Source organism: Chrysochloris asiatica, unplaced genomic scaffold, assembly GCF_000296735.1.
Source record: "Chrysochloris asiatica unplaced genomic scaffold, ChrAsi1.0 scaffold00207, whole genome shotgun sequence".
Classification (NCBI taxonomy): Eukaryota; Metazoa; Chordata; class Mammalia; order Afrosoricida; family Chrysochloridae; genus Chrysochloris; species Chrysochloris asiatica.
In genome coordinates this window covers 3,718,506-3,733,716 of record NW_006408725.1, presented here as the reverse complement: position 1 = coordinate 3,733,716, position 15,211 = coordinate 3,718,506, and the positions used below count along the sequence as shown (strand labels likewise).

The window sequence follows — 15,211 nt, the reverse complement described above, 5'->3', positions numbered from 1 at the left end:
TCTTCAGGACCCAGTCCCTCTCCCTCTCTGGATCCAAAGTCCCCAGCCACTTCATCACTACACATCATCGTCTCTGCCTCCATCTCGGGCCTCGATGCTTCTCTGAGTAGGGTCCCGCTCTCGGCTCTTTTCCATTGATGGTCCCAGAGACCTCCACTCCTAGACTGGAGAGTTAATAACTCCCTTCCTTGCTACAAAACGTCTACCTTTACATTTCCAACCCTCACAATCAGTCCTGATAACAATCATTCACAATTGTATCACAAGTCACCCTTCTGCATTTCATTTCATCAGCTCCGCCTAGACAGATTGAATAGTACTCACTGGAGATTCTGCCTTCCTCCACGCCCCCTAGCTCTAGGTTCCCTCTTGAAAGCTTATAAATAAGCCAGTCACTTCTTGCCTTAAAACAAAACGTATTTTAATGGAAGGTCCTCTCTGATTGTTGACTGATTAGTTATGCCATATCATAGTATTTATTAAATCTGCATGTTTTTCTTTTATCATTAATAAGTTCTAAAATATGGCCAAGTACACTTAAATGTTTTATAAATTCTTTATTTGAAAGAATTGTTTGATGCTACTACTCATTCTTCTAACACCTGGGTTGGTAAATTATGATAAGCTTGAAATAACTGACAATTGTCCTGCTTTTGATGGTACTAAGAAGAAGAAAAAAAAATGTTTGACTTTTTGAAACAATCAGTTTTTGTTTCTCTATCCTAGCCAATAAAATGCCTGTGTTTAATGTACCATTTTACCTGAACATTTTCTATCACATATTATCCATGGTCTGGTGCTGTAGGATAATCACTATACTGCTAACCATGCTAACCACAAGGTGGGCAGTTCAAACCCACCAGTCACTTTCAGGCCACTTTCAGAAACCCTGTACAGGGTCAATATGAGTAGTAACCAACTCAATGGCACATAACAATAACAACAACATCATATAACCAATATATGTTTGTTGAATCAATTGAATAGCTATGAATATGTTTAAAGACAAAAATGCATTTTGAACTTTCTTGCTTCTAATCACATGGTTGGCACACAGTTTATACTTGTTAATTATAATAATTGCTACCTGGATAAGTAAGATATTATTTATCAAGAAGAATTTTTATGAAAGTAAATATTTTATATTAGAATCTTCTTGTTAAGGTTTTTCCATAAATGATAAGCTATAGCATCTTCAAACAGATGCAGAGTGAGCAACATTGATCTTTTCAGGTGTTTGTGTACTTAACATTCTGTTGTGTACTTAATATTTATTTTTCCTAATGTCAAATTAATATCATTCTGAAGGCATTTATAATTTGTAATAAATAAAATCCCTTCACTGAGTTTTAAGACCAAATCAATCTCATCATCACCCTCCTCAAAATATTAGAGGAATATGAGGACATTTTCATGCTATAACATGAAAAAAATAATTTGAATCAACATGTCTTGCTATATGAATGTTATTATTTGAGGATATATATGCATTGCTTTACTATTTCGAATGTACATTTATTTTTAAAATCTAGTCAGGTTTTTTTCCTTCTTAACTTTACTTGGTTTTACTATTCCAAAACCAGAAACCTTGCCCTAAAAATGATTGAAAAAAAGCAAATAATATTTATTTTACTATGTGATTCTATACCTTTGCTCTTATAAAACCACTGTTGTGGTAAATAACTGTTTGTGGTAAATTTAGCTGTTGAGAAAACATGACCTTATTTAGAGTAGTTGCTTCACTCTTTGAAAATATTAAGGGCTAACTCCTACTGTATTTAAAACATGTTTATGGATTATAGGATAAAACGTTTGATACTACTCTAACTTAATTTTAAGTGTACATGTATGTGTAGTTAAGTTTTTGAATCACTACACTGAAGTATTTTGGTAGCTTTTTGTTAGAAAATGAAATTGTTATTAATCAAAATAACGCATTATAACAAATGAAAACTTGTGTCCATTGCCTTTGAATATTAATTTTATTTGGGAACAAGTTTAAATTAGCACAAATATGAATGAAATATATGCCTTCTAAATTAAGATCTTAAAACTAAATGAGGTAGAGCAGTTTTTTACTTGTAAAACATTATCAATAGTAACTGTTCTTCATTTTAACTTTTCAGTTTTCCCAGTCATTTCTTTGTTCATTGTCATTTTAGTTTTTATTTTGGCTATGCTGTTCCTTTTACTTTGCTTTATTGATTTTCTGATTCCCACCTTAATGTAAATTAGGAAGGGAAAGAGGAAACTTTAAATAGACTGCTGTGCTTTTTGTTGGTTATGGTTGTTGTTGTTGGGTGCTGTCCAGTCAGCTCCGACTCATAGTGATCCACACCATCCTCATAGTTGTTACTTTTGAGCCCTTTGCTGCTGCTGCTGCCAGTCCATCTTACTGGGGCTATATGCATAACCATAAAGTTAGCTAGAGAGGAAGATAAAACTACTGCTTACCATAATTTGTGATAGCCACAAGATTGGTGGCTTAAACCCATTAGCTGCTCCTCTGAAACCCTGTATAGGGCCACTGTGAATCAGAACTGATTTGATGGCATTTAACAACAACAACATAATTTGGGGGGTTATGTATAGATTTTATTCATTTATGCACAGAGGAAACTGATTTATGCTCTGGAAACTCATTGAATGAGTTTTCTCTTAAGTATTTTAATGCCTTCAGAATGGTATTAATTCATTTAATCTCATGAGAACAGATGAAGTGTAGATGAACATTTTTTATACAGTAAAAAACAGATTATTTCATAACCTATTCAATATAAGAAAGACCATAGAAGAATTGATGTATTTGAGTTATGGTGTTGGAGGAGAATATTGAAAGTGCCATGGGCTGTCAAAAGAACCAACAGATCTGTGTTGGAAGAAGTGCAGCTAGAGTGCTCCTTGGAAACCAGGATGGCCAAACTTCATCTCTCATACTTCGGACATATTTTCAGGAGGGACCAATCGTTGGAGAAGGATATCATGTTTGGTAGGGTAGAGGGTCAGAGAAAAAGAGGAAGACCCCCAGCGAGATGGATTGGCAAAGTGGCAGCATCAACGGGCTCAAGTGTGGCAACGATAGCAAGGTTGGCCCAGGATCGGGCAATGTTTCGTTCTGCTTTACATAAGGTCACTATGAGTCGCTACTGGCTTGATGGCACCTAACAACAACAACATTCAATATAAGAACCTCAGTTTAGCTAGAATTATACTTAGCTGCTATAAACAGAAATTTACCCAGAAAAACTACAAATCTAATGCTTCTCATTTTTTTTAATAGATAAAAAAGAAAAATCAAGCAAACCTAAAGATCCACCTCCTTTTGAAGGAATGGAGGTAAGATTATATTCTCATATAATAGAGCATTGATGTAAGGTGTATGCATTTATAAAGTATGCATGTGCAATTTTAAAAAATACATTGAATTTTTAGTTTTATCTGAAAAATTATTTGATGTGCTTTTTAAACAATTTTTTTATAAAATAAATAAATCGTGGAAAATGTTTTAATATTCTTATTGAAATATGGTTTGAAATTATATTAAATCTATTATACACACACACAAGAAAACCCCTACTGCCATTGAGTCAATTCCAACTCACAGTGACTCTAGTATAGGGTTTCCAAGACTGACAATCTTTATGGGAGCCCCATCGTTCTCCTGCAGAGTGACTGTTCTATTTGAACCATCAACTTTGAAGCTAACAGCCCAATGCCTAACCTGCTACTTCACTAGAGCTCTGAGAGTACCAGATCCTAACCACTAAACTTAACTGTGTCACCAGGGAGTGTCTTAATCAATTATAGTAAATTATTTTGTACTGCATTTAAGATTCTTTTATGCCAATAGAAAAATATTAAGATTTATGTATATCCCATTTCCATATGGTTTATTACTACTTTTGTATTGGAACACTAGCACCCAAAGATAAAGTTTCCCCCCCTGCAAGAAAGCAGTTATTATGAATTTTTTGGCAATTTATTGATTGTTTTAAAAGGCAGTATATTAATCACAAATTATTTCTTTGACCATAAACCTGTATTTTTTTTTTTTTTCATTTTTAATACCCTACTTCTTCCTTTGTTTCAGATTGATGAAGTTGCTAACATTAATGACATGGATGAGTACATTGAGCTATTATATGAAGATATTCCTGACAAAGTCCGGGGTTCTGCTTTGATCCTGCAGCTTGCTCGAAATCCTGATAATTTGGAAGAACTGTTATTGAATGGTGCTTTATATTTATAAATATTAAAATAGAAATATGACTATGACCTTTGAAAGTCTATAATATAAAAGTAGGAGTCCCTTAGTAGTGCAAACAGTTCATATGCATGGCTGCTAACCCAAAGGTTGGAAGCTCAAGTCCACCCCGAGGCTTCTCGGAAGAAGTCCTCATGATCTCCTTTCAAATAATCATTCACTGAAAAGTCCATAGAACATGGAGTTGCCTTGAGTCAGAACTGAATGGCAGTGGCTTTATTTATAAAGAGGTGCATACTCAAATTATTTATATCCAATTTAGGAGTGCATATATTTTGCAGCTCCCTATTACCTTCCTTCTTATTCATAGTAACATTTGTTGTTGTTAAGTACCATTGGGTCATTTCTGACTCATTGTGATCCTTTATAGGGTTTTGAGGGTCAGCTGGTAGGTTTGTAGTTAGTAGTTCAGTGCTTATCCTACATTTAGTAGCATTTAAATATGCTCCAAAGAATCCACAAACCACTTAATTTAAACAAAGACAATCTAGCATTTATGGTAATATACATTCTACTCTGGAAAAGGTCTAACTTCTGACTTTTGTATAAGTATGTATATGTTTTATTAGTTTTAGTTTTCTGTCAGTAGGACAGCAAAAATTAAACTGCATCTTTTTAATAACACTTACATTGAATTTAAGACCAGATGCTGTAGGATAAGCACTGGACTGCTAACCACAAGGCTGGTGGTTCAAATCCACTAACTGCTCTTTGGAAACCCTATACAGGATCACAATGAGTCACAAATGACCCAAAGTACTTAATAACAACAAATATTAATAAGCATTGTTAGGATAAGCACTGGACTGCTAACTGCAAGGTATGCAGTTAAAACCTATTAGTTGCTACTCAGAAACCCTATATAGAGTCTCTGTGAGTTGGAACCAATACAACGGCATTTATCAACAATAAAACATACAAGGGTAAATGAACAAATATTGCTGCTGTGGTTTGGTTTATACATGAATGGCTTTATTTCAAATGAAGCATTCTTGAATATGTCTCTGTGATCAGTGGATGCCTGCAGAAAGTTTTTACAACAGGTCAGTCTTGCTTCGTTAGTGTTAGGTGCTGTGGAGTGGGTTCCGACTCATAGCGACCCTGTACAGGGTTTCTGAGGCTGTAAATCTGTACAGGAGCAGAAAGCCTCGTTTTCATCCCTAGGAACAGCTGATAGTTTGAAACTGCTGACCATGAGATTAGCAGCCCATGAGCTAGTAGCGTAGTGGTTACGAATCGGGCTGTGAACCTTAAGGTCAGCGGTTCGAAACTACCAGTCGCTCCGCGGGAGAAAGATGAGGCTTTCTACTCCCGTAAGGATTTACACCCTCGGAAACCCTGTTACAGGGTCGCTATGGGTCGGACCCGACTCGATGGCACTTAACAACAACAACAACAACAACGCTACTAGAGCTGCTTGTCAGTCTTGCTAGGGTGCCTTTAAAATTAAAGATCCAGTCAAAATGGTGGCTTCTGAGGGAATCTGCTGGGCCAGTTACATTCAAGGCAGAGAGGTCAGCTCAGAAAGTTATGGTGACTGGTTTGTGGAACTCTAAAGGGGCAATTTTTATGGATTTTCTCAGCACAGGACAGTCATGGAAATTTAGTATGAAGAACTTTTTAGAAAATTGAAAACTGCCTTAGTGACTAAAGACCACCAAGGAATTTTTCTATCATAACCATGCATTTGCTCATCTTTGAGGGCAACAAGGGCTGTACTACAAGAATTTTCTTGGGAAGCCTTACCCCTATCCAGCTTACAGCCCTTTGCTCGTCTTTTAAGAGTTTTTATTGCTCCCACAACTCCAAGAACATTTAAAAGGAATGTGATTTGAGCCCCTCGAGGATGCCAAACTGCTGTTTTGATGTGGTGTAAATTAAGAGTGTGTGAAATTCTTAATACTTTATGCTTATTTAATAAATATATGGTAATTCTTATTAATGAGTTCGTTAACTTTATCTTATTCAAGAAAAAGATATTTATTAACTTAGCCTGAAGCTTATTTTATGAAATAATTTTAGTTTTATGTTTGTTTGTATAAATTAACAGGATACTCAAATATTACTTATTTTTCTATGTATAAATTTTATTTGCTTTAATTGAGCTGTTTCAGCCTGCTAAATTGTTCATTATTTTTGTCTACACTTACCTTACTTATTTTTTTCTTTTTCTAAAATGCATGAAATTAGATGTTAATAAAAATAACTGGTAGGGCAGTAACAAAAGTATAAATAGAAATTAAAATAAAGAAATAAGGTGGCTTCATTATATTATTAACACCCATAATATATGTATTATGGTCCTTTATTCTAAATCACAATATATGTTTGTGTTTATGGTTATAAACTTACAACTGTATATTTCAAGTTTTAACATAAAAGTAGTATTTGAGCTTTTAAAATAACTTTCTGTGTTGGAAAACAGCATCCTACTTTTTTGTTCCATTTCTATCTTAGTCTTTTTAATTATTAATGAGTAGACATTTAAAACCAAATCATCCTTTCTACCAGAGGCAAGGCGAATGATCATTTTTATACGTCTCCTTTTTCTTTAGAAACTGCCCTTGGTGCACTAGCAAGAGTCCTCAGAGAAGATTGGAAGCAAAGTGTTGAGTTAGCTACAAATATAATCTACATCTTTTTTTGCTTTTCCAGGTAAGTATAAATATTATTAACTAAAAGTACTAATCTGTCTTTATTTTTATTTATTTTTTTTTCTGTCATTGGTTCAGTCTATAAACCACTTATACTTGTTTTCAGTGTGTCTGCTCAGGCTCGACCTCTGAACTCTTAATCAGGTATCTTTCTCAAGCTCTGTTCTGATCTCTGGTATTCTTTCATGTAGTTTACACATTCCCAAGTATACATGTACATGCACAAACGTGTGCATACACACACTGTAAGAGAGTATAATGGTTTAGCGTTTAAGGCTTTGAAAGTAGACTGTCTGGATTTACATCCCAGCCCTGCCATTGATTAGCTTTGTAGCCTTGCTTGCATTACTTAATTTTTCTATATCTCACTTCTCTCACCTGTAAAATATGGATAGTAATAACACGCACACTCTTAGGGTAGTTTTTTAGGATTAGATGTATTAATAAACTAAAAGATACAGAATAAAGCTTGATCCAGAGAAAGTGCTCAGTAAATATTTCTGATGCAAATACATATGCACAGCACATATATAACCCATTATGCATCCATATGTATTACCAACATACAGTCTTCAGAAAGAGGGTGTCTATTCAGACATTGTGAAAAGTGTGTAGCTAATTCATGGAGAATTGCTTGCCTCACTTCTAAAACTGAATTGTTTAGGAAATATGGACAAACCCTGATCGCTAATATGTTAGCGGTTTGTGTATTTTATGGTACCAGTACTACTCTGCCTGTATAATATGATGGATTTATAGTATTGGTGCATTCTTAATTTTATTAGATAGTGGTCTGAAATTTTATTTTGAGAGTATCTGGGTAGTTAATTTCAAAAATGTTATTCCAACTTCTTAAAAATAGCATGTGAGTATGTTTCAGGTAAGTGAATATGTTAAATATGTTTGAAAGTAATCACAAACTTTCCAGTCTTTCTGGTATACTGTAAGTATATGTATTTATGACATGTACCAGTGTTTACTCAAAACAAATTTCCTTAATGTATTCTTTTTAATTGTTCTTAAAATCTCTTCTTTAAAGCTTTTCTCAGTTTCATGGACTTATCACTCATTACAAAATTGGAGCTCTGTGTATGAATATCATTGACCATGAGTTAAAAAGACATGAGCTTTGGCAAGAAGAACTTTCTAAGAAGAAGAAAGCTGATATCCTTTAAGAACAGATTTTCTGTTCTTTAAGAACCACATTGTTGCCTATCGCTATACACTTTGGATATATATATGGGGTATTGTTTGCTTGTTTTGTTTTTGTTTTTCAGTTTTTATTTGCCACTCAGATTACTTGGATACAAGGTAAGAAGCTTAGTGTATTGAAGATAAAGATTGAAAATATTGGAATGAATATAGTTTGGCATGTTTTTTGCCTCTGAACAACTTTGATTAAGTAATGACATAGATTAAAAAAAGCTAAAGTGGATAAAGAGAAATACTTTTAACTGATGGTATGTGGAGGGGATTATAATCAATGTAAATGAAACAAGTTATATGAAGTGTTGAATGTGAAACTGATGATGTGCCCTGTAAACTTTCACTGAATCCACAATAAAAACCTTAAATTAAAAAAAATAAATAAATCAGTAATGAGGTAGAGGAAGCAAGTAACAGTGATTGTAGATAACTAGGTTGGTTAGTATCTAAGTGGCTATACCATATGTCCGCTCAGATCCTTTGACTAGCTAAAACCTGACTCACCACTGATCCTTTATACTTTTCCCTGAGTGTCGGGGTCCTGCCTCGACATAATTGTGTTGTTCACGAGTGTTTGGTTCACGAGGAGGGGAGATCCAGCGGCAATAGGGATAGCGAAAGAATACACAGACAAACAGAAGAAGGGAGACAATGAGGCACCCCAAAGCCAGGGTGGATACATCACTGGTGGGCAGGCTTGGGACTACAGGCATCATGGCCTCTGCAGGCAGCAACTCACTGCCCTGCAATCTTTACTGCATGCCTTCCAACCCGTAATGCACCGCAATCTTTACTCCATGCCTTCCAACGAGTAATGCACACCTGGGGAGGCTTGGGCCTCTGTTTTATTTAGGGGAGGAGCTTCATACCAAGCTGGGAGGGACTTAGGCAAGGTACAGCTAACATCAGTACTTTTCCAGACATTCAGGTAATTTTACATCATACTTCGCTGGTTTGAATCCCAGGCCAGCGACTTGGTTTCTCAGGCCCAATTAACATATCTATAGCCCCTGAGCACAGTTGGGGGAAGGTGAGAGTTCTGCAGGAGACGCCCAGGTGAATGGGCTGCACCTGGAAAAGGGATTAGGGAGGATGAGTTCTTTGTCAATAGAACAAAGAACCGAGAAGTAGCTAAGATATTTTTAGTTAATCCTTTTGGAGAAAGGCTTGACCTTGCAACTTGTAGTCTTAGGCTTTAGGAAAATATCACATTTATCTGTGGATTATCAAAGGCTCCGTGTATTAAATTAATACATGTAACAATATTAAGATAAAAAACAATTTGCCATTAACTGCCAGTGGCCTCATTTGTTACACTCGGCCCTATAGGGCCTCGAACCTCTGACTAGTCTTACACGGTCCGCAGCACCTGAGTACTAAAATGACTTTGCTTATTAGAATGGGTGTAAATTTGGTGATGGACTTAATTTTAAATTCTATTTTTCTAATTAAATGTAAACACATCTTTATTAATGAATACAAATTTGAGAGTTTTATAAGACAGTGTTGTTGTTGTTTAGTGTAATTGAGTCAGTTCTAAGTCATTTGTTTAATAAGGTTTCCGAGGAGCATCTGGTGGATTTGAACCACCAACCCTGCAGTTCAAACCAGCCGTGAAGTTCACTGTTTATTCTACAGCACCACACCAGAACAGCACCTATAAAAGAAACATTAGAAATTAACCTATTGCAAGAATTTTTTTCTGTAACATCCCTGGCAGATGGTTATATAGACTCTTCTCTTACAATGTAACTGTTTAGTTATTCAGCTCCTTCTGTGGTCTGGGATTCTATTTATTATAATGTTCTTTTGCTTAGTGAACCAAAATCCATTTCTCGGTAACTCCAATTCTTTTTTCTAGCCTTCCACGCTGAAGCAATATAAAATAAAGGCATCCTTTTCAACATCACATTTCTCATATTTGAATATATTTATAATATTACATCTATAAATTGATTCCCCTAAATTAAATGCCCCACTTAATTCATATCTGCCCTTATATGACATTAACAATAGATTAACAAACTATGCTAGTCCTTTTCCTTTGAACCCAACATTTATTGCAACACTTATTGCTATAATTTATAAAGTGAAAATATTATTTCTGTTATGCAAAGTATCATACATTTCTTATCTCCCCTTAGTGGAAAAAAATGAACAATATTCTTATACTAATTTTGGTGTTTAATGACCCTAAGATCTGAATTTCACCTCACATGTAATATGTAGATTAATCCTACTCATTCTATTGATGCTCTTTTATCATTGTCATTTGGAATCCCCAAGACATTATAAAAATATACCCCTCCTAAACTGTGAATTATTTGGCGTGGCGCTGTGGGTTAATGCACCAGACTGCAAAGCCGTTTGAACTGCAAGGTCGGTGGTTCATACTCACCAGCTACTCCTTGGAAACCCTATACAGGGTCGCTATGGGTTGGGATTGACTCAATAGTACTTAACAACAACAAACTGAATTTTCTTAAGTAAATTTTTTTCAGGTTTAGAAAATTTTTTTCAGGTTTAGAAAATTTCTGTGTGTTCTGTAAGCCTCTTGAACTTTGATTGACACTGACCTAAACTACTAGGGCAACTCAATAACCTTGGAGACTTAAGATCAGTCCTGGAGCCCCAAGTCTCCTGAATGCTTCAGTGTCACCAAAATTTAAGTCGAAGAAGGGAGAGAATTACTACTGGGATATTTTTGTAATCAATTTATTATGCTTTCTTTGTGATCATGATTGGTGATGAGAACTGTTATTTCAGAACATGTATTTCTGTCAGACTATTGATTGTAAGATTCACTATTTTTATGAATCACTAAGAACAAGAATGCTCCCAATTAAACTGTGATACATCATGGATTATAAGAGACATCCCAATTTTGTAGTAGTTACATTGTGGGGGAAATGTGTTTTATTTAGAATAAATTGGTTTGATAATTCAGGAAATGTAAAAATTACCTTTCAGAATTGTGACCATTTTTTCTGAAATGTGTACTATTTTACTAAGTTATAAGTTTCCTACAATTTTGATTCAAATAACATTCAAGAAGATCAACTTTTTTGATTCTGGAGTTGTTTTTAAGTGTTTGGGGATTCCGAAGTCAAACTAAAGTAAGTGGTTATTTCTGAAAGACCAGGGTACTATTATGAATGTGCTTTTTAAAATTTGTTTACCTGTAATTCTGAGATATTTCTTTTGGAATCTGATGGTTTTAAGCTTTAGATCTAATTTATGTTCTTTAAATGTTCTGGACATCTGTCTGAGCTGAATCTAGTGTTTTACTTATTAATTTACTTATTAAGGATTCATGGACCCACTTCATAATTTATAGACTTGTAAACCTACATAAAATACTTGTGGACAATTTCTGGAGATTCAAGTATATAATAGGACTTGAATCCTAAGCTAAGTGCCCTTTTTTTTTTTAATGTTTTATTGTGAATTATATGATAGTTTACATGGGAGAACTTTAGTTTTACATTCATTTCATCGTATATCATCTCACTGCCATGGTTCCAATCCCCTCTAAGATGCCCTTTTACAGTAAATTATTATACAAAGGAAAACATTTTCATTAAAATAAACTATTGGCTAGAGAAAATAATAAAGTTTTTCATATAAAAGTTGATAGGCTGTTCATCTTAATATTTTTCAGAACGTTTTCTTTGTTCAGTGAGTATATTTGATCCTTAACTTAGGTCATTTACTTGATGAAGACCCTGAAAACCAAACCTTGAGGAAGGAATTTGAAAAAACATTTAAAAAGTACCAGGGGCTTGTGGTAAAGCAGGAACAACTTTTACGAGGTATGAATTATTAAATAATTAGACTTTTTTTTTTAATCATATAAGTAACATGCCAGAATAATTGAAAGTTCTTCGAGTTTTGATAGGTGCTAGTTCTTTTGTCTTTAACTTGAAAAGCAATGTTTTAAATTTTACTCCGTTGTCTTTCCACCAAAAGACACTATTCAGCTTTTACATGTATGTTGTTCTTGTTAAGGTGTTAAGTCAGTTCCGACTCACAGTGATCCTGTGCACCACAGAATGAAATACTGCCCAGTCCTGGGCCATCCTCACAATTGTTATGTTTGAACCCATTATCACTGCCACTGTGTCATTTCATCTCTTTGAGGGTCTCCCTCTTTTTCGCTGAACCTCTGCTTTACCCAGCATGATATCCTTCTCCAGGGACTTGTTCCTCCTGACAACTTTGTTATATCTCTGATTTAATAGAAAATAGCCTCATGTTTCTGGACTTTTTGAGAGATCAAACTTCATTAGTATAGTGTCTAAGTCAATGATAAGACATGAAATCTTATCAGTAAAAATGATGTGCAATAAATGGGCAGTTCAATTTCTTGTTTGCAGTTGGCTATTGAACTTTAGGTAACCTCATTGGCCCTTTGTATTCTGAAAACTATGAAACATCATTGAAAGAAATTAAAGAGAATATAATCAATGTAAGGACGTTCTATAATCATGGATCAGACTTTATATTGTTAAGCTGTCAATACCTCCTAAGGCATTCTATAGATTCAACACAATATCCATCAAACTTCCAATAACTGTTGTTGCAGAATGGGAAAGCCAGTCCTCAAATTTATATGCAACTGTTAAGGGACTTCAGAAAGCCAAAGCAGTTTTGAAAAAGAACAAAGTAGGACTCACACTTCCTGGTTTTAAAGCATATTATAAAGCTACAGTATTTGGAACTGTCTGACATTAGGACAGTTACAGACATATAGGCCAATGGAATAGAATTCAGAGTGTAAAAATCACCCTGCACGTCTCTGGTCAGTACAATGGCACTGTAGGATAGGCACTGGACTGAAAAATTCAAGATTGAGGGTTTGAGCCCACCAGCTGCTTCACAGGAGAAAGATGAGGCTTTTTGCTCCCACAAATATTTACAGCCTCCAAAACCCTATACAGGGTCACTATGAGTCAGAACTGACTTGATGGAGCTGAACAACAACAACAGCATGCACAACAGAATGAAACACTGCCCTTTCTTTACCATCCTTATCATTGGTGATACACTTGAGCCCATTGATGCTGTTATTGTGCCAGTCCATCTTGTTGGGGTTTTCCTCTTTTTGCTGACCAATCTTAGTGTTCTTCTCCAGGAACTGGTTCCTCCTGTTAATATGTCCGAAGTATGAGAGACAAAGTCTCACCTTCCTGCCTTCTAAGTAGAATTCTAGCTGTATTTCTTCCATCACAGATTTGTTTGTTCTGACAGTACTTGGTACTTTCAATATTATTCTCTAACACCGTGTAACTCAAATGCAACAGTTTTTCTATGATCTTCCTTACTTATTGTCCCACTTTCACATGCATATGAGACTATTGAAAATACCATGGCTTGCTTCAGGCACACCTTAGTCCTCAAACTGACATCTTTGCACTTAAGCACTTTAAAGAGGTATTGTGCAGCAAATTTACCTAATGTAGTATGTCATGTGATTTCTTGACTGTTGTTTTCATGAGGACTGATTACGGATCTAAGCAAAATGAAGTCTTTGACAACTTCAGTCTTTTCTCCATTTATCATGATGTTATTTATTTGTTCAGTTTTGAAGATTTTTGTTTTCTTTGCATTGAGGTGCAATCCATACCAAAAGTTGTATCCTTTGATCTTGTTCAGCAAATATTTTAGGTCCTCTTAGTTTCAATAAGCAAGGTATATCATCTGAATAGTACAGGTTGTTAATGAGTCTACCTCTAATATTGATGCTACATTTTTCTTCATATAATCCAGCTTCTCAGATGATTTGCTCAGTATACAGATTGAATAAAGTATAGTGAAAGGATAAAAACCTACAACACAACTTTCTTGGTTTTAATCTATTCAGCGTCCCCTTACTCTGTTCTAACTACTACCTCTTGATCTGTGTACAGGGTCATCATGAACACAATTAAGTGTTCTGAAATTCCCATTATTTGCAGTGTTATTCATAGTCTGTTATGATTCATATAGTTAAATGCTTTTGCATTGTGTTTCTGGTATTCTCTGCTTTCAGCGAAGATCTATCTGAAATGAACAATGATTTCCCTCAGTCTATGACCTCTTAAGAATTAGGCTTGAATTTCTGAGCCTAGCCAATTTTGAATTACATTCAGCAAAATTTTACTTACATATGATTTCAGTGAGTATACTGTTCAATGGTTTCCGCATTCTATTGGGTCACCTTTCTTTGGAATCGGCATAAATATGGATCTCTTCCAGTCACTTAGCTAGGTAGTTATCTTCCAAATTTTTGTTGTAGACAAGTGAGCACCACTAGCTACATCAGTTTATTGAATGAAGCCTTTTCATTTTTATTCCATCAGTTCCTGGAGCCACATTTTTCACAATGCCTTCAGTGCAGCTTGGACTTGTTCCTTCAGTGCCATCAATTCTTGATCTGATCATATGCTTCCTTTTGAAATGGTTGAGTATCAGCCAATTCTTTTTTTTTTTTTAATGTTTTATTATGAATTATAGGATCGTTTACATGGGAGAACATTAGTTTTGCATTCATTCTATCGTAAATCGTTTCATTGCCATAGCCAAGTCTTTTTTACTAGTGACTGTATACATTTCATCTTCCTTTGATGCTTCCTGAGTCATTCAATATTTTCCCCATAGAATCCTTCAGTATTGCTACCCAAGGCTTGATTTTTTTTCGTCAGTTCTTTGAGCTTGAGAAATGCTAAGCATGTTCTTCCCTTTTGGTTTTCTAACTCCAAGGTCTTTGCACATTTCGTTATAATACTTTGTGTTCTTTTTGAAATTTTCTGTTCAGACTTTTTTCTAATAACCCTTTTTTGCATGTACAGTCCAACCACACCAACTGCACTTTCCATGTTACGCAACCATCACCACTTTCCTTTTGCAAATCTTTTTTTCTTCTTTCTCTCCTTCACTTCTTTTTCCCTTGTTTCTTTTGCTTTTTTCATTTGTGGGAAAAGTTCTCAGTGGTTTACAAGAAAATAAATATACATTGTTTCCCACTAAATACATGGAAGAAAAAAAAAAAATCCAAAGAGAGGAATTTCCTTTTTTCCCATACCTTTACTTTTTTTTTTTTTTTTTT

At 34.9% G+C, this 15,211-nt stretch overlaps 1 protein-coding gene across 2 annotated transcripts in view; it reads left to right on the top strand.

The window, feature by feature from the left end:
• The window catches only part of KIFAP3 (kinesin-associated protein 3), a 239,440-nt gene that overhangs the window by 60,624 nt on the left and 163,605 nt on the right, over positions 1–15,211 (top strand). For both annotated transcript variants that reach the window (XM_006872636.1, XM_006872635.1), the window contains 5 exons: positions 3,281–3,336; positions 4,091–4,232; positions 6,820–6,919; positions 7,958–8,082; positions 11,838–11,936. In XM_006872636.1, the coding sequence (XP_006872698.1) occupies positions 3,281–3,336; positions 4,091–4,232; positions 6,820–6,919; positions 7,958–8,082; positions 11,838–11,936 (522 nt within the window). The remainder of the gene's footprint in view (positions 1–3,280; positions 3,337–4,090; positions 4,233–6,819; positions 6,920–7,957; positions 8,083–11,837; positions 11,937–15,211) is intronic.